Source organism: Camponotus floridanus, unplaced genomic scaffold, assembly GCF_003227725.1.
Source record: "Camponotus floridanus strain SB8 unplaced genomic scaffold, Cflo_v7.5 scaffold38, whole genome shotgun sequence".
In the NCBI taxonomy this organism is placed as follows: domain Eukaryota; kingdom Metazoa; phylum Arthropoda; class Insecta; order Hymenoptera; family Formicidae; genus Camponotus; species Camponotus floridanus.
The window spans coordinates 334711-361958 of record NW_020229525.1 but is presented as its reverse complement, the minus strand read 5'-3'; the positions used below and the strand labels follow the sequence as shown (position 1 = coordinate 361958).

The 27248-nt window shown below is 31.0% G+C and overlaps 3 protein-coding genes across 15 annotated transcripts; 1 reads left to right on the top strand and 2 right to left on the bottom strand.

Annotated features, from left to right (window-relative positions):
- Window positions 1-424: 424 nt before the first annotated feature.
- On the bottom strand, window positions 425-4200 carry LOC105253429 (zinc finger protein GLI1). Its single transcript, XM_011261475.3, has 5 exons — window positions 3743-4200; window positions 2657-2757; window positions 1497-2480; window positions 1290-1415; window positions 425-1187 (listed from the first exon to the last, which is right to left on the bottom strand). The coding sequence occupies exons 1-5, from the start codon at window positions 3842-3844 to the stop codon at window positions 920-922; spliced, it is 1581 nt and encodes a 526-aa protein (XP_011259777.1). The 5' UTR covers window positions 3845-4200; the 3' UTR covers window positions 425-919.
- A 2442-nt stretch (window positions 4201-6642) lies between these two features.
- Window positions 6643-16002, bottom strand: LOC105253426 (Meckel syndrome type 1 protein). 5 transcript variants are annotated; one of them, XM_025411168.1, is made up of 7 exons: window positions 15884-16002; window positions 13273-13526; window positions 12878-13190; window positions 10626-10940; window positions 9879-10293; window positions 7216-7580; window positions 6643-7080 (listed from the first exon to the last, which is right to left on the bottom strand). In XM_025411168.1, exons 3-7 carry the CDS (start codon window positions 13084-13086, stop codon window positions 6675-6677), a joined length of 1710 nt encoding a protein of 569 aa, XP_025266953.1. In that variant the 5' UTR covers window positions 13087-13190; window positions 13273-13526; window positions 15884-16002; the 3' UTR covers window positions 6643-6674. The 5 variants fall into 5 exon arrangements, with proteins under 5 accessions (XP_025266953.1, XP_025266954.1, XP_025266952.1 ...); XM_025411169.1 differs by lacking the exon at window positions 15884-16002 and adding an exon at window positions 15640-15743; XM_025411167.1 differs by lacking the exon at window positions 15884-16002 and adding an exon at window positions 14975-15243.
- Window positions 8012-18439, top strand: LOC105253427 (protein rhomboid). 9 transcript variants are annotated; one of them, XM_011261474.3, is made up of 6 exons: window positions 8013-8492; window positions 16251-16326; window positions 16776-16964; window positions 17120-17232; window positions 17446-17664; window positions 17794-18439. In XM_011261474.3, the coding sequence occupies exons 1-6, from the start codon at window positions 8440-8442 to the stop codon at window positions 18302-18304; spliced, it is 1161 nt and encodes a 386-aa protein (XP_011259776.1). In that variant the 5' UTR covers window positions 8013-8439; the 3' UTR covers window positions 18305-18439. The 9 variants fall into 9 exon arrangements, with proteins under 9 accessions (XP_011259770.1, XP_011259776.1, XP_011259773.1 ...); XM_011261468.3 differs by having other exon boundaries at window positions 8012-8492; window positions 17120-17664; XM_011261471.3 differs by lacking the exon at window positions 8013-8492 and adding an exon at window positions 10951-11215 and having other exon boundaries at window positions 17120-17664.
- Window positions 18440-27248: the final 8809 nt, after the last annotated feature.

The window sequence follows — 27248 nt, the reverse complement described above, 5'->3', positions numbered from 1 at the left end:
GAAGCGTTTTAATTGACCAAACAAGTTAAAGAAATCTTTATTCCTTTCATCCTGATTGATTCAATCAAACGCTTCAAAATATCCCCGATCGTAGTTTAAAAATATGTCCTAATTCTGGCCTTGTGTATGTGTGTGTGTTCACACAAATATTAAAAAAACGCTACCAAACACAATTCTCAATGTATACCATACATAAGTTAATATATTATCTAAGATATTAGATGATATATCGACTTACGTATAGATATTTTCTTTTATATTTGTCTAATATTGCACTTTATTTTTAAACGTACAGACATACAAATAAAAATGCTATACAATACTTACGTCATTAGGAAATATCTATTATATAATAATTACATATATATAATTTTATATATATAAATTATTATATATATATATATAAAATTTTATATAAAGGGAATATAAGTTACATAAAAACGACATAATATAAAATAGTAAAAATCATTACAGAAAGAGAGTCAAAAGTCTTATTATTACAGGTGCATATTGCTGCAGCGGATTTAGCCTCTTATTTATAGCGACGAGAAATTCTTAGTGTATATATTGTGTGTATACTATTAGATTTAATTCCAAACTGTTGTCCCGCTGCAGCATATACCGGCAGCTCAATAAATTTTCTTACATATTAATAATGTTTACCGATCAATGTCAGAGTATTCTACAAAGTCCCACCATATCACACTTATAGCTACTAGGAAAGTCTACCAATTATAATTAACAGCAGTTACCAATTACAGATCAAATACACAAGCTTAAAGCAATTTACTGGATTAAAATCTTGACTAAATGATCTCTGTAAAATACCCTGAATTATTGTGCCTTTTAATTATTCGTAATCCAAAGAAATGAGATCTTCCTCATGAGATATTTGAGTCAATTTGTGGAAAATTCCCTTTTAACTATTAGCAATATGAGTAGTATGTTCGTCACTACTTTCGGTATAATCATTCAAGTTAATATTATGCTTGGCTTTGAAATCAGTCTTAAAATTTGCTTGTTGGGCAGTAGCGTCCTCCTGGAATATGTCAGTAAAATGAAAGCTACCTCCATTGCCAGTCTTTCCGTTTGTGTTATTAATGGAACTATTGGAGTGAATTTCATCAAAATGCTTGTACAACATTAATGTTGTACTAAATTCTAGTTCGCATCCTGGTACCTTGCATCTGAAATGTCGGCTTAGTATAATTATTTATACCAGATACACAATAACAAATACATTGCTCACGATAAGAAAGCGTGATATTACTAATATATTTATACTTTACCGAAATACTTCATTATTCTTGGCAGTTTGTACGACTGGCGGTTTGGAATTGGCATGATTGTCCTGATAATGCTTCCATAAGCCAGTTACATTATTTACTTGAGCACCGCATCCAGGCATTTTGCATCTAAAAATTATATACATATTATTAGAATTATTTAAATATTATTAAAACAAAACGCGCATATACGTATACTTGAGTACTTACATGAAGAAGCTGACAGTGGATGCCTTTCCTTGCTTCACCTTCGACACTTGCTTACCAGTATTGGAATTAATTGTATTTGTAACTAATTTATGACTGTCTTGATGATGACGATAGTGCGATATGTATTTGTACTTCTTCCCGCAACCGTTGACGTCGCATTTATATGTTTCTTGTTTGTACCTAGACATGCGTTGTTTCTTCGGAGTGTATTCTTCGTCGTCCGAACAATTGCTGTTTGTTTCTATCGAGCTATCCTCGATCTTCGAATTTTCACGTTCGAGACTATTCCGAAAAACTCGCTCCAAGTTTCCCAAATCTATTCTATGCTCTTGATTTCGTAAATTTAAATTGCATACTTCCGTTTTCATATTTTTCGTAATAGTTATGTCACCGTTTATATAAACGACGTTATTCTTGTCTTGCGTGCATTCTACTTGGAGAATTTCCTCGCACTTTGGTGTGACGTTATCGTATTTTCGTAAGAAATTATCCTTAATTATAACTAGGTCCTCACCTTTAGGGAACTTATTGATACCATTCAAAGGCTCATTATTCGAATATTCTTCGCTATTTGCAAGAGCTGCAATCTTATTTTGCTCGTGACAAAAATCATTTTTAGTCTGAATTTTAGTTTCATTTCTAATGTGACAGTTTTCCTCGTTACTTCCATATTCTTCTTTTAGGGTAAAGTTTTCGCTTGGCAGTTTTTCATAACATCCTTCGTCAGTCTTTTGCATACCTTCCTCGTCTATTGCATTCTCGGGGCCTTCGAAACATATTATCTCAGGTTCCATTGGCAGTGTAGGTGGTTGTCTATGACAACTCTCAATATGTTCCTCGAGATTACTACTAGTAGTGTGCAAAGAGCCACAATTGGTATATGGACATGCGAAAACATTTGTTTCATTATTGTGCCATTCTTGATAATGTCGCCACATGCTACCTGGGTCTGATAATTCCTCTCCGCAACCTGGCTCGCGACATCTATAACAAATTAACAAATAAATATTAGAAAAATTGTAGTCCCTAAAGAAGAGATTCTAAATTAAATATTATAGATTAAATGTTTTATAATAGATTTTTGATACTAACAAACCTGTATCTGTAATATTACTTTTTTGTCTATTTAATAAAGTAATAAATTTTATTTTCAAACTCACATAAATCGAATCTTCAAAGCCTCCAGCACTTCATGTGTCTTATATTCATCCTGATTGGTGAATATTTTACCGCAACCTCGTTGCTTGCAAGTATATACTTCCTATATATTGGAAAATGATTTCAATATCAGTAAAAAGACTTCTCATAAAATATATATAAGAATTTAAAAAATTGTAATCTTGATGAGTGATGATTTATACAGTATAAATATACAGTATAAATATACAGTACAAATATACAGTACAAATATATTCTCCATGTATCTATTATATGATTTACATTGTTATTAATGTAAAAATTATTTTTATGCTTTCAGCATTAAAATTTGAACACATTGGGACTCTAAAAATTTGATATATGATTGATCATACAGTGTTTACTCAAATCTCATAAAAAAAATTCTTTGAAAATTCTCATATATTAAGTATTGTTCAAAATTTCAAGTAAAGAGATTATTTTGAAAATTTTTTTAATACAATTTTTTAAAATAAGTTATCTTGTTGTATACATTTTTTATTTTGCATTTAAAAAGAAAAAATATAGAGTTAACACTTAAGTTTCAAGTGCTAGATATAATTTTTGTAAGATAAATGTTTCTCCTAATTGCATAACAGTGATTTCGTTATCACTAAAAAAATTACAATAAAAAATATATACTGCATATTTTGTAAACACATAATTCACAATTTGACTTATCAACAAATTACTGATTGTTTATAACAAATTACTGATTGTTTATAACATAAATACATCCCAAGTTTTACATCGTTTTCTAGATAGTAGACACCTATTATAGACATGATGTAAGCCAATTTTAATTAACTTTAACTTAAATAATTAAATAAAAAAATGTATATTTTTTAATTAAACACACACAATGGACGAACGAATAAGGTTAATTATTGCTTTGCATATTATTGCGAGTGTTTCTAACGAGTGGAGGATATCTAAATTTTCCGCCAAAGAGAGAGTGAAATAAAGCAAAATTTTGGTTTTTATATCCGCTTCAGTTGATTATACTATTTGTTTTGGCTTAGGGGTCATCGACCCCACGCGACCAATGGCTCCTTCCCCGTGAACTTCACCTTTTTCGGCGCGATCTCCTCGATGGTGCGATTCCGCGAGACGAATCTGATGACGCTAACCTCCGTGGGTCGGTCGGCGCACGTCTCCGTACCCTGGCCCATCGCACGCGGGGAAGCTCGCCACAAGCAAGGGCAGGGATATGCGACGAGGTCGCTCGCTCGCTCCACTCGACTCGCGCGATCTCACATAACCTATACCGTCGCGTGTTTGACGGCAAGTTTGACGGAAGGAATCTCGCCCTCGCTGAATGAAGCTCGCATGAAATTCCACGATTTCTCGTCTCGCAGACTCCGGTCGCGAAAGTACGTAAGAGCGATCAAACGCGCTCTCGAAATTACGCACGGAAAGATTTCAGCTCACATATTATCGGTCTATCAATAATAACAATTATTCGTGTGTTGTTATGTCAGTGCGGAGCGCAGTTCCCGGTCGTTGTTGCAACGAGGCGGAGGACAAATCCCGCGCATGCGCGAGAGGGCGAACGCTAGCAGACGCTGTTTAGATCTCGTAATTGATATGTAGGGAATTTAAAATCAGCTTTTTCTTTTTAAATCTTTGCATTCATCTAATATTCGAGGCATTTCAGTGCGATAAGAGGTTTTTTTTTAAATTAAGAATAAATTTAAATATTTCTTGTTAAAACTTTAACTAAAGTTTTTTTAAGTTTTTAATTAAAATATAAGCTCAATAATTAGTGAAGAATCTCAATAATTAGAAAAGAATATAATCGGCAAAAAGGTATGAGATCCTAGAACCGTGACTTTTAATGTGTAATGTCTAAATTTTAAATTTGTGCTTTTTTCATAACAAAAAAGTTAAATTCTCCAAAATCGATGAAGGATCGGGCGAATATAATCATTAAAAGAGTGGCGAAAATTTAAATTTTACAATTTTTATATTACCGATAGTCGGAAATTATTAACAATCGATAATTAAACAATGTAACTTACCAATTGGTAGGTATTTTGTAGTACGCGAAAAAATTTTAACTTTTGAAATTCGAAAGTATCATAAGGAATTAGAACAAAGAGATTATACCATTCATTAAAAATTATTATTTAAGATCACTGTTTCATTAATGAAAACGTGTTAATGTTACATTATTTTCATTTTTCATTAAAATTAAAGCATCATAAGTATTAAGGTATGTTTATTTATTTTGGCATATTTCCTCTTGCATTTTTCATTGTTTCTAAAGTTATTATTATAATTATATTTCTAAAATTTTTCTAAAATCATAAATGTTTCTAAAATTAATATTATAATTATAATATTATAATTATAATTAATGAAAACGTGTTAGTGTTACATTATTTTCATTAAAATTAATGCATCATATATTTATTTATTTTGGCATATTTCCCCTTGCACTTTTTATTGTTTTTAAAGTTATTATTATAATTATGTTTCCAAAAATTTATTTAAAATTATAAAAATGTTTCTAAAATTAATATAATTATAATATTATGATTATAATGAAAAAAAGGAAGATTGCGAAAGAATGTATGATCTCGATAGTATGAGTGTAAATATTGATACATAATGTAAATATGCCTAACGTATCTTAACTGTTACAAATAAATAGCTAATTTGTTGCTGATAATCATATTGATTTAAAAAAATATTACGGTAATAATAATACAATTGCCAATATCTTAATATTAAAAACTATCACATATTTTTAAACTAACTACAATTAAATCCATCAAAACAAACTATGAGGTTAATAAAAAAGAAAAGATAAATAAAAATTAATCAAATATAATAAGTTTTACTGGATAAATACTGGAGTAAATGAGAAAGGCTATCAGAATCAAGAAAGTGAAATAGAGTGCAAATAATGAGAATGTAATTATCAATAAAAAATAAATTATTATAATATCATGATTGGAAAAGACAAACATATCGATTTAATTCAAGATCTCTCGGTATAACGAATCCTTCAGTAAACGAACATACAAAAATAACATACAAAAAATATAAATAGAAAAAGAAAAATAAATATAGTTCCCTGTACCAGTCAATAAATAAAATTATGAGATATAAATAGATTCGTCGGGTAACATGATAAAACGAATTTTAAATATAATACAAGTGTACATCGCAATTTAGATTTTATTTTAGTAAACGCAATGCATAAAAAACGATTAAGTCTTCCTCATGCATTTTCTCGAATGTCTGCTCACCTTATATATCACAATTATGTTTTTACATTTTTATGAATTTTTATATATTGTAAAGAAAAAGACCCTTATTTATTGATACAGCACTTGTTGATACAAGATAAAGATAAAAAATTGAATAAAAATTTTAATCTTATTTGTATATAAAGCTAAATATATAAATAAATGTATATTTTTATATCATCATATATTCCAATTACTTAATTAAATAACTTATTTTACAATTTTCTTTCACTGATAATAGAAATTGATGCTTTGAAATTTTAACAAATAATGATCTCGTGTCTCTTGCTACTTTTATTATATTCTAAAAATTTAGCTGTAATTATTAGGATAATTAGAATTATGTATATAAATCACAGAAAATTCTGAAAATTTAAAATAATGGTAGCTTTTGTATTATAAAAATTAACAAAAAATTTTAGTTCACAATCATCTATTAATTATAAAGGACATAAAATATTAAAATTTATTATAATTAATATGAGTTTTTATGACAGACACATCTACTGTGATATATATATATATATATATATATATATATATATATATATATATATTGAATTTGAATGTTATATATAAAATATTAAATATAGATAATATAAAAATTCATTTCTAATTAGTTTTATATCTTTCCTGTACATAGAAAAATTTACATTTTATTTACAGAATGTTTATTTTAATCAGTCTTTTTATTTTTTTAAATTATTGTTTGCAGTATTTTGTCATTATTTGGAGTAATTTATATTTAGGAATTAATCTTTCTTATTCGTATCATGCGTTCCTTAGCTGCTTTAAATTGTTCGAGAACATTTTCAACATTATTTATGAGCGCATCGGTGCTTACTCTATTAGAATTATCGATTTCATAATTAAAATGTTTCATGTGTGAAGCATTTTGAATTACAATATTCATATTAATTTTAATATCTCCACTTGATACAACCTTTAACTTTGATTTGTCTAAAACTTTACACTCATGTGCCATTGGAATACTACAATATGTAATATCTTCGAGCTCGTAAGAACCGCCAACGAAAAAACGTCGCAAAGTGTCGATGATATTGCCTTTTGCACGCCATGTAGGAATTGTAAATTTGTATGTACCAGGTGTCATTGGTATTGGTAACGCTGCATATCCGTCTATTCGATACCTACATTAAAATTGAATTTCTTTTTAAACTAATTTTATTTAAAAAATAAGAAAAAAATTATATGTGAAAAGTAACATGAAATTATTAAGATTACATAAAAATCAATATATCAACAAATAAAGTTTTGTTCTTTACCTGGTCCAACTATCTAGAGACGCCACAGAAAATAACAAACGAGGCCAAAGTATTGACAATGTATCGCCACTTAATTGTTGAGATTCATTTGATGGATAATGTAAAGATATATCGGTACAATAACTAAAATGCGCCGATTTATTTTCTAAAAGACACCTCTGTGTTCTCCCGAATAATTTTTCTTTTTGTTTTGTAGTCCAATGTTGTGGCAAATCGACAAAATAGCTAATAAACAATCCATCATAAGAAAAACCATGAGCTGACACAATGTCTAAATTTAAAAATAGAGTAGAGAAATTCGCTGGTGGCAATTGCAGTTCCTTGTATAATTCTACTTCTTTGTAAGCAAGCTGTTGTTGTACTTCCTGCAACGAGAAAAATATTAATTTTCAATTAATTAATAATTAATACTTAAATAATTTACAATAAATCTGTATTTAACTTGATAATTTTTAATTACATACGTTTACATCGCAAAGTATATTATTTAATATAAAAAATATATTTTTATATATTTAATTATTTCGGAGGATATATAGATAGAACTCCTTTAGAATAAAAGAAATCGCTTTTATTAGTGAAAAATTGTTGAATTAGCAAATATCTAAATTATAAGACAATGTTTCAAGCAAATCATAATATGATCTGTGTACATATATATATTTTCACTATATGCGCACAATGAAATTCCGCAAAATACTAATACCGATTCCGTCACTTTGCAGTGAGGTGCAGCGATGTGCAAACGTGTAGATTACTCCTCTATTAGCGGTATAGAATATATGAAAGCTACTTCTGTGTTTGTAGATATACTCTTGCCCCACTGTGCACAGTGTAAACTATATATACACACGTATAGGCTGATAGCACTAACATACAATCTCATGGCAGAGAGTGTGAAGAAGACATTCGGAGAACCATAGGATTCAGTTGATCGTGGGTAGTGCGGTGATCAACTTGGCTCAGTGAATATACGTGCGCGCATCGATACACTTGACGTGATTGTCATATCGATATATCCCGAGCAGCTAATTCTCGATAACAGTTTCTTCATTAATTATTTAATCATGCGCGAGAGTACAACAAAATCGATGAGCTGCGAAAATCGTCTGGGTGTGTCTTAAACAATCGGAAGGAAGAACGATGAAACGAACGGATCTTCTCGAAGATGTCATAATCTCCAGGCGAAGATAATTTCTGCAATAATAATCCGGCGTAACAATCATGTTCTATCCGCGAAGAACGATGCGGCAAATTTCGGAAATTTCCTACGTGGGGTACGTATTCTTCTTTTTTCTAATTAACAAGTGTTTTATAATACTTAATCAGCGCAGAAATTTATTATTGACAATATTATAGTTGTGTAAGCAAAAAACATAAAATTTTTCTCAATATTCTTCCAATATTAAGAATAAGCAAGAGTTCCTCATCGCGGCAAACTCACTGTAATTTTTCGCAATTCCCGAATCGAGTTAACAATAATTGATTTTGCTTGTAGGCGAGTGAATAAACATGTATATCAAATTACTTCATCAATTTTTTCAATTCGATAAACAACGTTTTCCACGTGCCGCGTCGTCGTTTATCCATATCTAAACATTATCGCATAACTTGAGAACTGTTTTAAGAGGGAAGTTCGACAAGTGCATTCTAATCTTTAAAGTAAATTGTTAGTTTATAATTGTTTATGTATCTTTTATGTATCTTTTTGCGTATGTGATATTTAAAATTATTTAATTAAATATAATTACATAATATATATAATTTAGTTTTTTACTAAATGATTAATTTTGGTTAATTATTATTACATTTTTCTCGAAAATGTTGTGCCATTTTTTGTCGCGATAAATATTAAATATTAATATAATTAATATAATTTTTTCATTTCTCAATTATGTATATTTAAAGATGCAATATTAATAGAAGGTGTATGTGTGTGTGTGTGTGTGTGTGTGTGTGTAGATTTTCAACTGAATAAATATTGACGTTTGTGCAAATAATTCGCAATCGTCATCGTTGTGAATTCCCATAATTGCATCATATGTATGTCTTATTGCACATTCGTTTTTTGCAGAGTAATGATGACGGATGAACTTTTGATTTCAATATAGCACTTTACTATTGGCAATATTTTTACATTTATATTGTATTAAATATGTATATCTGCATTGATCTCTCTCGTATTAACATACAATATAATTCTAAATTTAAAAAATACACCGTAATAAATTAAATAAAATTGATAATTTTGTAGAAAAAAATAAAGAGGCTTTAAATTTATATTTTTCCGTTTCTTACTGTTTGCTTTAACTATATTCAAGTGCTAGCAATATACATATTTATTATATACATTTATATGTATATTATACTTATGACATAACATTAAAATTATTAAAAGAAATAAAATATTATCTAGAATATTACTATTATTATATTTAATATTATCGTAAATATAATAATATATCATAAAAAGAATGTTAAAAAGAGATGAGTCAGAGCTGAAGGAGAGCCGGATATAAATGTAACTGTGCCGCATAAACGGATGTCGCTCAAGAATACCGTTCTCCCATAAAAAGTGTTTATCTTTTTGATGCAATAATCGTGATGACACGGAAGCTTGGAATGTCGCGAAAATTATCCATCGTAAATAACTGCATACTTACACGCCGCGTAGTTTCGCGTTGCTCCTGTAGTTCCGTCGATGTTGGTCTCGCGGAAACATGTTCGATCCAATAATTGAACTTGACACCGTGGCTATTAATGACGCTATAGTAACGCTCGTGCTCGGCGTCGATCGTGAAATCGGGACTAATCGTCAGCTGTTTGCGCGCCTTGTCATAAGTCACAGAGCAAAGTAACGTTTCCGAGTCCGCCAATCCGTCGATCGCAGGCTCGTCTCTACGAGATAGATCGGCCATCACATGCATGCTGATGCGTTCGGTGTAGAGATAATGGCTCGATCGGATCCTGGCATTTGTGGATCTGTCGTCTAGCACACTCTTATTATATCGCTCCTGGAAGGGCTTACGATTCTGTATGGCCGGCAGCGCGGTTTGATTCTTCATCGATAGATAGGACCTGCAAGAGTCAAATACAATTATTAAAAAATTATTTTTTCTTTATATCTCAACTTTACATTTTGAGAAAATGAAATTTAGTTATAATAAATTGCGTTTTATCAATAAATAAAATTTTATATATTAAACTATCTAAATTATTTAGCTAATAAAAGTAACAGATTATTAGGATATGTAAAGAGTTAATTTGAATGATAGAAAATAATAAATAAATTATTTTATAGTTACTTTATGTAAATTTTACGTTATAATAGGCATAAAATAATTCTTCAAAATTTGTTACAATTAAAATGATTTTTATATATCAATAAATTATCAAAAAAAAAGTCACACAAATCCAATTCCTGCCTGTAAGGTGTCGTCAAAAGATCATCGTCGACGTAGTAAGAGTCGTTTTCTGTGTAAGAATATAATCGGGCACCCTCTAGCTGCTCATCGCTGATACGTCGATGATACTCTCGCTGACAATCGGTCAGACAATTCTTCTCGTCCGCATAGAAATCTATTTCGAATGGACCGAACACCTTCTCCTGCCAGTTAAAAATACGTTCTTCCTCCTCCAAGAAATTTGAGTCTCTGGTCTCGCCGCCATTGGACTCCTCGGCCAACAGCTCGGCCAGTGGAGATATCTGCTGCGCGACTCGCACTCTGAAACAACAAACGAACGCTGATGAAATGATATCTGGTGTAAATCGGAAAAGGTGATCCGCAGCCACAGATGTGTGTCCGGGATTCTTCAGTTTGATTTCGATTCTGTGAAATCAGGAAGAATTTAATATCTCTATTTATCATCTTTGCTATTTTTTCTTATCTGTGTGTGATTTAATTATGGGAAAGATTGAGTGCGCGTTAAGTTTTGCGAACAGCTTCATTTATAATTTGTAGTGCAAGAGATCTTCAAAATTTTCTCCACACGATAAAAGGTATTAATGCTTGACAGATGTAAATATTTTTTATAAATATTTCTTGAATATGTATCTTAAATTATAATTAACAATATTAAAAAATTTCACACGATATTTAAATTTTATACAAGATGTTGAAACTTCCTATCGTCGTTCATTGTGAAGGTGACACTGTAAAAATCTTAGAATATATGGAATTCCCGCAGTATTCTCCTGAAAAATGATAAATCAAAGAAAGAAAAAAATAAAGAATCTAATTATCTTGAAACAAAAGATATCCGTAATTACGGATTGCAAGTGTCTGGCACGTGTCAGCAATATGCTGACGAGAAAGAAAGGCGATATACGCGCAGTTACATAGTTATGTAACAATCTCAATAATTTTACGCATATCGACACGAGCAAACAACTCCTTCGATTTCAATCTTCGCGTCTTTAATCTTCGCGAAAGAATGCGGAATTCTTTGTAATGCGTAAAGATTGTTCAATTAAGCATTTATCGAGAAGAAAATTAAGGAACGTTTAATGATGAGTATATAAAAAAATCTGATAAAGAGTTAAATGAAAAATGACGCGACCTTGCGTTGATTGATTATACAAATGTATTCAGATAACAGGTCTAATAGAAGAACGAAGAAGTTGATGCATCGTAAAAGATAAACGGAAAAGTAATGAATCAATAATAAATACGCTGTTTCTCCGTAACCTTCGCGCCTTTGGAAGAGTTTCATACCGGTTTAGCGCTATGCAGATATGCAGAAACTCTGCAATACAAATTTTTTAAATTTAAGAATTACAATTGATGAAGAGAATTATCAACTATGTGCAAGAATATAAAGAATTGATAATTTTGCAATTTGATTTTTTCCATCGATAAACCGTTTTTTAACAGCTTCATATATTTTTTTTAAATTAAATTAAATTAAATTCTATCTCAAAACCAAGGCTTCATATGCAAAATGTTTCAAAACTAAACGATCATCAATATGTTATTTCTATTTCTAGAAATAGAAAAGAAAATGTTACATAAAAATATAAACCCGAAAACGCTTAAAATATTATTATAAGATAAAAGATATCAAAGATTAATAGTAGATTCGTTAATAACATTATGATGTAAGAGTAGATCGATGACGTTTATCTAATCTCTAATTGTTTGGCCCCCAAGATTACCAGACCTTACATCGCTAAACTTTTATCTGAGGCAAAAAAAAGATAATATATCATCCAAGGCTCGATTCGCGCGACAGAGACTGATAAATAGATTCAATGATGCATTCACTGAATTAAAGCAAATTATATAATATAAAGTTATTATATAAAGTTCACGTTAAATTCAGTCTCTTAACGATATCAATTTTACATTAGAAACAGCAGACAGCATTTTTTTTTAATGAAATATTAAACAAATTTTGTTTTCAATGTAATGTAATAATACATAAAACGTACTGGCAAAGTTTGATTGTTTCAAATCACTCTGTATATTCTACATATTAATAATTATAATATAAAATAAAAAATATAATTTAACGTAAAAATGAGATTTTTGTTTTTAAACATTTTTCTCAACACTAAAGAAACTTGGCTCTCAAATTGGAATTAATTCTAATTTTAATTAATTCTAATTTTAATTAATTCTATTTTTCTGATAATAAGCTAATATAAGGAACGATACATTACCTTATCTTCAAATTATTTATCGGTTCGTTCACTCTATAACTCGCAGTTATCTTCATCTTTTCCACTTTGCACGACATTTTCAAATTATCACGTGATATTAATAGGATTTGATTGTCGTCGAAAAAAACAGAATCGAAAATAATGAATGAGTCACAGCTCGCCGACTCATTTTTGACTGTCAATGATCCAGGATTCGTTTGTTGACTCATTCGTCGCTAGGCAACCTCGTCGATGACATATGTGAAGTAAATCCAACTCGAGGTATTGTTGCGGTTGTGTAAGGAAAACGTCGCATACAACTCTTCTTCGTTTCCTGAAAAATTAATTACAAACCGCATAAAATTCATGCCTTTAAATATGTAATCGTGACACAGGTTTTTTTTTTCATACTTTACCCGTGTGCAAAGAGTCTCTTTCTCTCTCTTCTTCGTAGCATCATTAGCGAATTTCCGATGAATCAGTATAATGTGTATAATATAATGTGCCAAGCTAATACAACAGGAAACGATGAATGCCACAGCTCTTGTCTCGATTAGACAAGAAATTCTTGGTATAAATACGGCGTAATATTTGATATCGATTTGCGAGGTTTTTATAAAATCTTGAATTGTTTCGAATCTGACATTCTCCGTAAGAAGAATCCATCTATCTGTGGGAAGAAATTCAGCCGAATAAAGCAGAAAATTCTTCGTTTTTTATTCATCCTGTAGCATATCCCAGTAAGCAAAAAATTATTACTACAACGTTATTTAAATGATATTCACTAACATAGTAATGTTGTCAAGTATGGAGTTTTTAACAATGTATGCAACATCATTATGAACAAAGTTTGACACCGATTTAGAGATTTCAGTAATGTTGAAATAACATTTTCTATGTCCGTTACAAGTAATACTGTATTAATGTTCTTTTAACATTCTGATAATGTGTTTCTAAAATTAAATCAATAATAAAATAACATTAGTATCAACATCTACATAACTTAATATTAATATCACAATAATAATATATTAATTCTAACATTAATTGGAGACTTTTAGAACTTTCACTGAAAAATCTGAGAACGAATATTTAGATATATCTCTAAAAATAATTCACAAGATATTATAACACACTGGAAGAAACACTTTCCTCTTCTTTCGTGCAGCACTATAACTCGCAAAAACACTGTAACTTATTTATTATGCGAGATCGTGTAAGAGCACGTGGCACGCTGGCAGCCGGCACGAGTGTTCCAAAGTCAAAGAACAAAACAATAAATCACGCATACGCAATAGAGTGTATACGCATATCTCACCGAATGTTGCTTCTCAATAAGATATAAGTGTCGTCAAGCCCGTTACGAGAATGAAATTAAGATATATTATGAAAAAAAATAGTCTAAAGATATGTATGAAATAAATAATACAACGCTTAATAACAACGCGAACGAACTTGTAACTGGATGTTATATTTTTATTTATAATATATAAACATACTAATAACATATAAAAAACATTTTGACTAATGTTTCTAAAATATTTTATTAATATTTTAAGAGGAATGTTATTAAATAACATTTTTAAAATATTTATAAAACATAAATTAAAATATTTTTTAAATGTTATTAATACGTTTATTAGAATATTTTAAAAATATTTTAAAAATATTTTAATAAACGTATTAATAACATTTAAGAAACATTTTGACTAATGTTTCTAAAATATTTTATTAATATTTTGAGAAGGATGTTATTAAATAATATTTTTAAAATATTTATAAAACATAAATTAAAATATTTTTTTAAATGTTATTAATACATTTATTAAAATATTTTTAAAATATTTATAAAACATTATATCTAGAAATATTTAGAAAATTTATATAAAATCAACATTTTAGAATGTTGATCAAATGTTTCTTGCTTACTGGGATATTTAGTGTCCATTCAAATCTTATAAAAAAAAGAAAATTTTCTCTGAAAATGTTCTACTCTTTTAAATATATTTTTATTCAAAATTCTAGATATTTTCAGGATTTCTCGGTGCATTTTTTCAAATAAATCGCATTTATCGCATGTGTATATTATAATTAGCGAAATCCTTCGTAAGAGCGTACCTCGAAAGAGCGCGCAAAGTCCTTTCCACAAGTGCACGTGAGGAATGTGAGTGGGGATAAGCTTGCAACAACGCGTATCTTTCAAAATAAGAATACATGCGCGAAAATTCGATTAAAAAGACAAATCCAATTTCCATTATATCAATCGGACGAAACGAAAAGAGTGAGAGAAGGGGGGAGGCTCAAGGGAGGATTGTCAAAGAAAAGGTCAAGGAACTGTCAAAGAGATTTTCTCGCGGTACACTTTCCGACCGATGACTTCGAAAATCTCCGTCGAATCTGCATACCCGAGAGTGTATCTCGTCGCGAGAGAGAAGATCCGGTCGTTTCCGAGTCCCGTTACAAGGTCCTCGTTAAAACACGCGGGCCGTTAAACCTGCGAGCGAATCGAGCGCGGAAAATTCGATCTGTCACTGGGAGGGAAAGAGACGCGGTGAGAGGTCAATGACACGTCACTGACGTGCATTCCCTTCTTATATATCTGATCGTCTCTCTCTTTCTCTCAAGACATTCGGAAGCGGCTGTCGATATAGGTTCAAGTTTCTCCGTCACCCCAGAGACCTCGAATCGACCTGCTAAAATTGTCAAGCACTCGAAGGTTAGGATACATCATTAGGAGATGTCACCTGCAGAAAATTTTGAAATATTGCCACCGTGATACGTACATCATCATATGTGTGAGAGGCGGCACTCGTCGTGGCGGGAATAACGTGAACAGATTGGCTTTATCGATTTTCCGGGGCGCGTATCTCGTCCGAGATAAGAGGAAATGTGTCACCATCGCTGGCGCTATCGCGAACCGAATGACCGCCCAATATACGACACACGAGACCCGGTGTGACGTGGTGTACGTGCGTGCGAGTGTGTCAAGTATTTGCGATGTAGAATAGAATAGTCCCGGTTACTCACGGTTACGCACAGGTGAGCCGAGTCACGCCTTATCCTCGTGCGAAGCGAGGGCCGTCTGCGTCAGGTAAAACGTGTTCCTCCGTTAACGCGCGAGTTCGTCTCTTTTAGGTGCGTCTCGAGTCAGGAGAATCTTCCTTCTCGGCGTCTATCCTCGAGAGAGACTCCAATATAGATATATATGTCCCTTGTAATCATTAGTAAGTAAATAATCTGCAGTGAGAGGCAACGTAATACTTTGGCGGAAACTCGAGAGAGTGAAAAATCCACTGTGATTAGTTATGCAATTAGAATAGTATGAGTAATATGTGTTTGATTACCGAAGGTGTGGGATACCCATGTGTTAACGCACGTAATATTTATATTGCAGAGGTTTCAAGTTGATAAGAATGTCTAATCGAGAGGGCGAGACTGCAGTGACCATCCCGCTGCAGTATAATGAAGCTGTAAGTAATATTTTGTATACTTTTGTTTAGTCAAGTACACGTATTAATGATATAGAAGCAATGCTTCGCATGAATGCTTTTGTTGAAAGAGATATAAAACATTTTTTAACAAAAATGTGTATTCATTATTAATTATAACATTTATTAATTACAACATGTTTATCATGGTGAGATTTCGTTCTTTTCTATTTAACTATTTATATATTAGTTTATATATAGTTTTATCTTCAAATGATTCATACATATGAGTTAGCAGTTTATGTGTATGAGTAATTCGTAAGACTATAAACTATAATCGTATCTATGAAAAATAGTAGTGTGTTTATTGCTGACGACATTTGATCGCAATTTAAGGCAATTTATAAAAATACTAGTATTTGTGTTAAATACTTGTATGTATATAAAAAAAATATGAATATATTATAAAATTGTTCTTCCTTATTTTACAGCATTGGAAGGCTATTTTTGAAAAGTATGATCTGGACGGAGATGGGAAAATATCGTTACAAGAGCTAAAAGCGATGATATGTGGTCCAGAATTTTGCAATGATATTCCTGCTGGAGTAATTCGCACAATAATGCGAAAGGCGGATCTGGATCAATCTGGTTATTTAGAATATCCAGAATTTATAGCAATGGTTGGTCAAAGTTTATTTCAGATTTCTCTGTAAATTACTATATATTGAAAATATCTTTTTTTTTTTTCATTTTTATTTCTAATTGCAAGAAATATATGTTGATGTTACAAAAAATTGCCAATGGCTCATCGCGATCGTTTCTCTTATTATTTCAGATTCACAGAAAGGACATGCAGGGTATATTCGGACACCTCGTGCAACGATACGTGCAATCTGTGATACCTCAACGACCAAGCCGCACAATGAGGCAAACTTCCATGGGCTCGAGGTATTATCCTCAGCGACAAATGAGTATTGTAGTACAGCCACAAATGAGTATACACTCACAACCACCTCCTCCTTCTCCTTCGAGCTTCGGCGATTCTTTTTTCGAGGCTGCCAGTCTTAAGACTAATAAAAGACGCCGCTCTACACGTATTACCGAACTACAGCGTCTACAACAACAAACAAGTACAATAACGGAATCTTCTCTGTACTCTAGCGACTATCCGGATGGGCTGTACGAAGATGAGTACAGCTGTCGACCGCCAGCCATAGCAATGATAATCATATCGATAATAGAAATCATTTTGTTCATGTATGATGTGATTAAGCACAAATCTCTGTCTGTAGAAGGCCCGGCAGCAACGTTATTTATTTATAATCCACACAAGAGGTACCAAGCCTGGCGATATTTAACGTATATGTTTGTACACGTTGGGTACGTATATATTTTAATCATTTTACACAATTTATTTGCATAGAAATATATTAGAAGTAATTAAATAAAAATGGTGTGTATTTTTTCTAATTTATTTACTTTTAAATCTCTGTTTTTTATGTTCTGTAGAATCTTTCATTTGGTTGTTAATCTACTGGTACAAATTATGTTGGGCATTCCGCTGGAAATGGTTCATAAATGGTGGAGAGTACTGATAATATATATAGCCGGAGTCGTAGCTGGCTCGCTTGGTACATCCGTCTCGGATCCGACGGTTTACTTAGCTGGTGCATCGGGCGGCGTATACGCGTTGATTACCGCTCACGTGGCGACTATCATAATGAATTGGTCGCAAATGGAATTCGCCGTCCTGCAACTATTAGTGTTCCTTGTTGTCACGAGCGTCGACGTCGGTCAAGCTGTGTACAATCGATATGTCCTCGACACCAATGACCAAGTCGGATACGTGGCCCATTTAGCCGGCGCTGTAGCGGGGCTTCTAGTCGGCATAAATATCCTTCGAAATCTCGAAGTACAAACTTGGGAGAAAGTTGTTTGGTGGGCCAGCATGTTCACTTTTATAGGTCTCATGACCGCAGCCATTCTGTGGAACGTATTGTACACCTCGTATTACGAATGATGGTATTTTTTTATCGCGTTCGAGTCATTTGTGTTCGACGCATATATTCATAGGATGATTGAATTTATTATTACTAAGAGAGTAGAAGAAGACGAAACCTGCCTTGCCTATTGTATATATCACACAAATTCATTATATATCTTTAATATATTATATAATATATAAGTTATACTCTTATTTTATATTATTTTACTTAATATAAAATAGTAAGAGATATTAAAGTAAAATAATATAAAAAATTAGAATAGATAAAATGTAGTATTTTTATACAAATTTTGTCGCGCACATACACAAAAAGATGAGACTTGGAATCACAATTCTGTATTAATTGCTATATTTGTATGTGCGTAATAATTAATATTAAACAATGCAGTATTTTTTTAAGTACATGTCTTTGAGAACAAATAACATCGTTCTGTGATACTTTTGCTACACATATGTTAGTACAAGATACACATATGTTAGTACAAGAATAGATGTGTATACAATTGTTTACAAGTTTTAGGAATTAAATGATCATATCACACTTAGGCGCGGAATATTAATATTTCTATTTTAAAACTATTGTCTCATTGTTGGAAAATGAAGAAAAACTACCTCCAGCAATATATGGTAATGATTGTGCGCATAATATATCAATTAATTTTTCAATACTTATACATCATATAAACATGCAGTATATATCTTTAATTAATCGTTCAATATAAAAAAAATTACAGTATTGAATTAGAATATATATATATATATATATATATATATATATATATATATGCATACATTCTAATTCATATATATATTTCGAGAAATTATTACTGATGCATTCTTATAAATCTTAAAAATGCCTTAGATAAAATAAATATTTTTCGAACTTGTTACATAAAAAGATATATAATATAATTTGCATATGCTCCGATTTAAATATATAGAGATGTTACTATTTATATGTATATACATTGTATAAAAAAAGGATATCTTCAAATGTAATATTAAATTTGTTTCTAGGTAGACACACGGATATTACTATGACATTCATATTCATTTGAAAATAAAATGCAATACAAAACTGCATGTATTTGAATAGAAAAGTAAAATGACTTCATCTTTTACGTAAAAACATGGCAATATTTCTATTAAATATCTATATAGAGTGTGACTATACATGACTGAGAATATACAGAAACATATAGAAACATTTTTGAGAAGGTACATTCGATTTATTTAATATCCGAATCAAATATTAATCTGATTATTTATTCAATTTGAACAAAGAATATAAATTTTCTACGAATATCTCGGAGTTTGGAAAATATTAACTAGAAGTAATTTTATTTTATTTATTTCTTAGTTGTTTTTGATGCAATAGACAATATGCAGACACAGAAAGAGCTGCCAACTAATATATATAACTTCAATAATTTATAGAAAAATATTTCCATATATATATATATATATATAATATATATATATATATATATATATATATATATTTACACATATATATATATATATGTGTGTGTGTGTGTGTGTGTGTGTGTGTGTGTGTGTGTGTGTGTGTGTGTGTGTGTGTGTGTGTGTGTGTGTGTACACACACACACATTAGAATGTTCATGTATATTATATGGATGTCCCATTTTAAATAATTGCTTTCTCGAATTTTTTTTATTTTCAATTTTTAGAAAACATTTTTTAGACGGAATTTGTATGATGTAAAAGAGAATAAGTAACGATGAAATTAATTTTTCAAAAAATCAATTTTTTTAAAATCTTAAAAGTCACCTTTTAGTTTTTAAATGAATTGTTCTATTTTTGATAGCAGATTCTTGTAGCTAACATTGAAATATTTTCAAAGATCTGCAATTTCTATTTTTGTTGATTTTGAAGATATCGCAAATTTCTGATACTGCTGGTATTAAAATGTTCTTTTCAGAAATATATTTCACCATTATTTTTCCAGATCATACAACTTCTGAAACTTTTTTTTTAAATTATATTAAATTTTATACAAAATGAAATTGTCTTGATTTAATATCTTCTTTTATTAATTGTATTGGACGGTAATAGACTGAACCAAATTAAATTAATATCAATGCTCTAATACACCAAGATACTTAGTATTAATACATACACACAAATACTTGTAATCTTTTTGTACTTCGTATTGTCCTATCACTATCTTTCGCATTTTTTCATGTTTCTTTCCATACTCTCAAGAATCTTCATTTTTTTATAGACATATTTGCATGAATGCTTAGGTGATTATTCAATGATATCTTTGGTTGTCATATACCCCCCATATACATGAATTCTATGCAAATTGAAAATAATAAAAAGTTCTTTTTAAGAAGATCGTTTAAAATGGAACATGCAATATATATGTATAGTTTATATAATTGATATAGTCTTTTATATCTTTTATTAAATGAAGAGAATTTTATTGTATTAATTTGGAAAGTGATGAATAAGGCAGCTATATTGTATAGATTTAAAATACTTGAAAAATGAAAAGAATATGAACTATATGTAAGTGTATATAAGTATTTTAATTTGTATTGCTGAAGCAATCGAAAAATAGTTATTACACCATTAAAATGTCAATAGAGCATTAATTTTATTAATTTTATTAATGCTCTATATTAAATTTTACTTCAGTAGAATTTAACTTATTTGAGTATTTGATTGTATTCTTATTTTTTATTTTATGGATTATCATTTAATATTAACTTAATCATAATGACAATATTCCTATGAACAAATTGATTTCATTAAATAAATACAATTTTAGATGGATAGTATTTTATAAAGTTATATCTTAATTTTATAAAGTTATATCTTTTCATCTATATATATTTCAATGCACTTGTATCTTTTTTCACATGTAAGTGCCTTGTAAATATACTCATCCTTACATTACTTTGTAGTTATAATGTACAAGACGAGAGTGAATTTTGATCACTACGAACGCAATTTGTATGGAAGTTAAATATAAGTTTATATAGATTGTTACAATATTTTTCATAATAGACCAACAGAAATGTTTGCATTATTCAACAAAACGATGAAAATATTCATATTGTATATATATTTTGTATGCGCTTTATATAAAAACAAAATAAAGAAATCAATTTGATGATCATAATCAATTTTTGTCCAAAAGGGTAATTATAGTAAGTTTTTGATAAAATTATTCGTAAATTTTATGCCTTGGAAAGAAACATCATCTTGTTTTAATTATTAAGAAACAAAATAATCATTTCCAAATAAGCTCACTTGTAAAATCATAACGAAAAAATTTGTCTCGTGACTAATTTTGTTTCTCAATTTTGCACTTGTGCGGTTATGCTATTTTCATAATTAGCTATATATTTTTCTGCAAAATCTTGAGTTTGTATTATATATTATTTTCCGAGAGAAATGAGAAAATAAATGCGACAGCGAGAAAATGCTCATTATTATAACGGAGGTGATTTTTATTTCAACAAAAATAACAATTTACATTGAACTGTTTTGATAATAATATTATCGTGTATGCTACATCTGTAGTTTTTACTGTAGGCGTGGTATGCTTTCGCTCGCTATAATTAATTTTCAGTTACTTTGTTTTTTTTTCTTTTTAATTAATCGCATTAACAGAGCGTGTGTTCGTGGATAATAATCACGTTTCGTTAGATAGAGTGTTTCGCTTCTTCTTCTCATCTTCTCCTTTTTTTTTTCTTCTTTATTCCTTTAGCTCGACGTTCTGCGATCGCGCCATATGCATTCATTATCATTATCATTACTGATGTTTGTCGTTATTATTATTATTATTTTATTAATATTATTATTATGATACAACAATTGGGAGGGAGCTGTGTGTGTACCTCGGCGTTATCATATCACTATGTACAGACTTCGTCTTCTTCCGCGTACGTCGTAAAGGGATCGAACGATGGACACACCGAACAAATTAGTCGATCATCTTTCCTCAACGTGTCATAAAGTGAGTGTGTAGGTACATATACACGCGACAGTCCTCGCGCTTCTACGTCGCCTAAAACTCTAGTCTAGATGACAGCATGACAGCTACAGCGATAAACTTCGCCTCGCCCCATTTCTTTTCGCTACAAAGAACGCATCCTCTTTTCTCTCTTTCTCTCTCTCTTTTTCTCCTTTAAGAAAAGCACCCCCGACGTCCCTATTTTTCCTTTCTTTCATTAGTATTATAGTATTATTATAGAAGATTGCTTGCACGCGCACCAAGCGTTTTCTTCAAAGAATTGCAAATGCGATCACAAAGATATTTTTTTCAGACACATGAGAAAATCGATTTTAATTTCCTAATTAACTATATAATTGCATACATAGTTATATTTTTTGAAAATATATATTTATAAAATTCAAATATCTCAGCCTAGTAAGAATCATATACAGGGTGGTTTAAAAGTCTGGAAACGATCAATTATCTCCGAAAATAGTGGTCCTGTGGGAAAATGTTTCAGAGAAAAGTTTCAGAGTTTTAAGTGATGCATTACACAATAATATTATTATGACCTTGAAGAGTTAAGATCACGTTAAGATCACCTTCAATTTCTTAAACAGAACCCCCTATTTTTTTATTACATTTATTCTTCATATTCAACTTTTATCTGAAATATTTTCCCACAGGACCACTATTTTCGGAGATAATTGACTGTTTCCAGACTTTTAACCACCCTGTGTAAATCTCATGAAAAATTAATTCTTGTCAAAATTTCCTAATAGCAAACTCGAAAATTGAATCAGTATATTTTTACGTAAAAGCCATTGTACAAAAAAACTTATAATAAGCAATTAAAACAGATAATTGTTATTAAAGAAGCGTACGTTAGAAAAAAATCGAAGCAAAATTCAAAAAATTTCCCGATTCAATGTCTTTGTTTTAATTATTTTTTAACATACCTATGTCTCTTTAAAGAGAGAACAAAGGGAGACGAGATTTATTAAAAATGAATCTCGAATCGAGATTTAATCATTCTATTGTATCACAATAAGAAAAATTTCTGCTGTGTGCACAATTATAATTTCAAGAAAAATTATCTTTGAAACTTACATCTTGCTTTTACTGATCTGGAAAATTTAAATTACGTTTTTCACAAGAGAATGGTATTAATTTCTTTACTAATAATATATACTAATAATAATAATAATAATATATTTATAATATTTATAAATAATATATTTATAAATGTATTTTATATTATTTAAACTATAATTGAATATTACTATAATTGAATATTATTATAAGTTAATTTTTAACTTTTAAGACGGATATTGATATCAAACATATAATACATAATAATTTTTGAGACAGAGAAAAGTAATTTATTTTTCAACCGATTATAGGATTTTCTCAAATGTTCAATAAAGCCAGATTGTAAATCGCCATTGAATCCCCTTTGAGTTTTTTCTTGTTCGATATATTTCTTGAGTTTGCGAAAGAGAGCGAAAGAGAAAGACAGAGCGACAGAGTTTATTGAGAAACGTGAAAAAATCACCGCACACACAATAATCGACTTGATGAAAGACTCGACATCTCGGAGACCTCTCTATTTTATATATATATGTATATCAACGAAAAGGAGTTCGCTACACTTGTCATATATCATATGTACATGCCGATCTTTTTTTTTTTTCTCTCTGAAAACGGGAACTTGTCTCGTTATCATCTCCATGCATGCGCGTGTGTATGTATCTATGTCTGTAGATGATGTGTTTTCGCGGCCTACGTACAAGCGAATCTTTGTCACATACGCCACATGTGCTCAATGTTGCTCCTTTAAGGCCGAAGCGTATCTCGAACGCGAGTAATCACGTTATAAAATGATGCGGCTCCAGATGAATTTGATAAACCGGAACAGGACGTAGACAACATACATGCGCGAGAAATGAAGAGAGGCATTTTATAAATTCCATTCCAAGTACTTGTGATATAATCTCTCGAATGTTTGAAACGTTTGAGGCATTTCCTAGGATCCTTTCGGTTGCGATTTTTCATCGGGAGGTGATGAGCGTCCAATCCAATCCAGAACTATTCTAGATTGGATTAGACTCGTAGGTCCACTTTGGGTTGCGATCGCTGAACAAGGCGTGTCATTTTGTATGTGTATACATATATGTGTGTGTGTGTCGCTCAGGTACTATATGAGAAGAAAAAACGTGACACGCCGAGGACACTCCTTTAAGCAAGAAGTACAAAGATCGCACCACACCGGCTGTCTCGTTGTTGCGTGTGCGAATGTTGTGTATCTCAGGCTACCTAGATTAATTCACCTTTCTACAGTGTGGGGTGTGTGTGTGTGTGTGTACGTGTACATGATCTCTGTCTTCACCTATATACTCTGGAAGCATTCGACGGTTTTGTCAGGACCTCGGCAATTATTTTATACAACAAAGGATCTTCGTAGAGATGCGTCTTTACACGACATGCTGTCTGCGAGATCCGCCGATTCGACTGGCTTTTCATGCAAGAGACAAAAAGAATCGGCGTGCTGCGTGTCACGAACTCCCCTTCGCTAAAGAAGGCGAAAGGAGAAGAAAGAGAAGGAAAAAGAAGAGAGAGAGAGAGAGAGAGAGAGAGAGAGAGAGAGAGAGAAAGAGAGAGAGAGAGAGAATATAAAAAAAACGAGAGAATCTTTAAACAGAGAAAGTGTTCGCTCGTTGTATAGTCAAGGATGCGAAGGAAAGCGAAAAGTATGAATGAGAATGATCGCCCGATCGCCGGCGTACGAATGGAGGCAGTCGTCTTTGTACAGTGAATCTCTGTAGAGTCTTGGTATCTCAGTCGCGCGCGAAACAATGCGGAATATATATTATAATCGTGGCGGAATCCGGCAGATGCGGCGAATAACACGATAGTAGCAATCGTGCACGTTAAAAGAAATAATTCTCGCGACGATACTTAAAGAATTCGTTTCGCGATGACGAAGAAACAAAGGCGCGGATCGCAAGACAGTTGAAGCTACAAGTATAAAATTAGGCTGTATAAAAAATATGTAAATATGTATGTGTATGTATGTGTGTGTGTGTGTGTGCGTGTTTATTCCGTGTACATGTGTGTATTTTGATAGTTAAAATGTACATATTCGGATGCGGTTCTGAAACACAGATGAAATAAGTCTAGAACGAATTTCGCTTAATGAATAATTCCATCAATTTTTAATTCGCCTGTGTATATATGTTTCGCTGTCATTTATTAATAAGAGAACGTAGTTCGGGAGGAAGTTCTTCCCCTAAAATCAGTTCGTGGCTGTTCTAAACCCCTAAATGCTAGCTACGTCGATTTATCGCTAAACCTAAACTCCTTATACGATAGCATATGTACGGATATAATCTAGCCATATTACTTGTTCAACTTAGAAATTAATATTATATACTATGTACAACACTTATCGTTACGATTTTTTTTTCGTTTTCTTAAAACCACCTTACCAAGAAGAGAACGACCTCGAAAGTTGATTTCTTGTCGCTAAATTGATTCTCGATTTCCTCTGGTATTGTACCAGAATACATTGTACGGCATTTTCTTCGAGAAACTCGACATATTCTCCCACGCTTTCTTCCTCTTTCTCTCTCTCCCTCTCATTCTTAGTTCGGACTACAGGCTATGCTTTGCACTGGTACGTAACACAGTTGAACCTATTAATCCCAGATACATCACAGATTCATTCCAAATAAAAACACACACGCCCTCATCAGCGTTGTATATCATTATCGTTAACGATTACATGTTACTTCTTCTCATTTATGTACAAAAGAAGCGTCTGTATTGTGAACATGGGAAATATATATATACATATATATATACACAAGATATTTTTCGCATAAAATGTTACAAAGTGTTTTGTCCGAAATTTAATATCGTGCAAAAAATGTTTCAGACAAAATTTATAAAGTTTTTAGAAAAAAAAATAATAATCTTGAATTATAAAGTCATTTTTTAAGATCATATAAAAGTCACCTAGTATTCTTTTAATGAAACCACCCTAATTTTTGTAAATAGATCGTTGCAATATTTGACGTAAAAAGTTGCAAGGATAGGATAGGATAGCCGAGTTAAATCATTTACGAGATATTTCATAGTTTATGTAAAAAATTATATAAAATTAAAGTATAAAATATCTCGCAAACTATTCAATTTTTGCTATCCTACCCGTATAATTTTTATCGCCAAATATTACAAAGAATCGATTTGTATAAAAAATTAGGATAGTTCCATTTAAAAAAAATTAGATTCACGTTCATATAACTTTGAAAAATGCAATTAAAATTCAAGATTATCAACTTTTCTTTCTCAAAAGTCTATAAATTTTCTCTGAAATATTACTTTCTACAACGTCAAGTTTCAGAAAAAATCGTTTTGAGAAAATTACTTTGTAACACTTTATGCGGAATACCCTGTATATAGTCCTAGACATTCCACAGATCGAATGCTTGCGCGCATATCGCGCGTGTCTTCTCGTGCGAACTGACCAAGTCAACGTAAAAAATAATAATTCACCTCGATCATACGACTAAAGCCTCGCGCACTTGGTATATTAGTATATACGCGAAACAAGAATAGATATATCGAATATTAATTGATTCGTTTTTTCTCTCTCTCTCTCTCTCTGTATCTGTTTTTTTTTTCTTTCGCGACACCAAACGCTAACGTACACATATGCATCTGCAAGTATCGAAAAACATAAAAAATGGAAAATACATACATATATATAGGCGCATGTTATTTTTAACGATTATATATGTATAACGATTTTATTTTCTTGGTAGTTCCTTCCTTGACCTATCGCGTCCGCTAAACTCTCTCTCTAAACTAAAATCCGATCCGTAATCGTGTAATCAAATCACGAAAATTAAAAAAAAGAAAACGGGCCCATTAAGATCACGATGATAAAATGTAATCTGTTTACGTTGACACAATATATATTTATAC

Excerpts from the sequence above, each read along its gene's own strand:
- LOC105253426 (XM_025411168.1), bottom strand. The coding sequence starts at position 13,086 with ATGAGTCAACAAACGAATCCTGGATCATTGACAGTCAAAAATGAGTCG. Across the intron at positions 10,941-12,877 it reads ATAAATAATTTGAAGATAAG|AGTGCGAGTCGCGCAGCAGA; the intron begins GTAATGTATCGT and ends TTGTTGTTTCAG. Across the intron at positions 7,581-9,878 it reads AACGCGAAACTACGCGGCGT|GAAGTACAACAACAGCTTGC; the intron begins GTAAGTATGCAG and ends TTCTCGTTGCAG.
- LOC105253427 (XM_011261468.3), top strand. The coding sequence starts at position 8,440 with ATGTTCTATCCGCGAAGAACGATGCGGCAAATTTCGGAAATTTCCTAC. Across the intron at positions 16,965-17,119 it reads ATCCAGAATTTATAGCAATG|ATTCACAGAAAGGACATGCA; the intron begins GTTGGTCAAAGT and ends TTATTATTTCAG. Across the intron at positions 17,665-17,793 it reads TATATGTTTGTACACGTTGG|AATCTTTCATTTGGTTGTTA; the intron begins GTACGTATATAT and ends TATGTTCTGTAG.
- LOC105253429 (XM_011261475.3), bottom strand. The coding sequence starts at position 3,844 with ATGGGCCAGGGTACGGAGACGTGCGCCGACCGACCCACGGAGGTTAGC. Across the intron at positions 2,481-2,656 it reads GCTTTGAAGATTCGATTTAT|ATGTCGCGAGCCAGGTTGCG; the intron begins GTGAGTTTGAAA and ends AATTTGTTATAG. Across the intron at positions 1,188-1,289 it reads AAGAATAATGAAGTATTTCG|ATGCAAGGTACCAGGATGCG; the intron begins GTAAAGTATAAA and ends CCGACATTTCAG.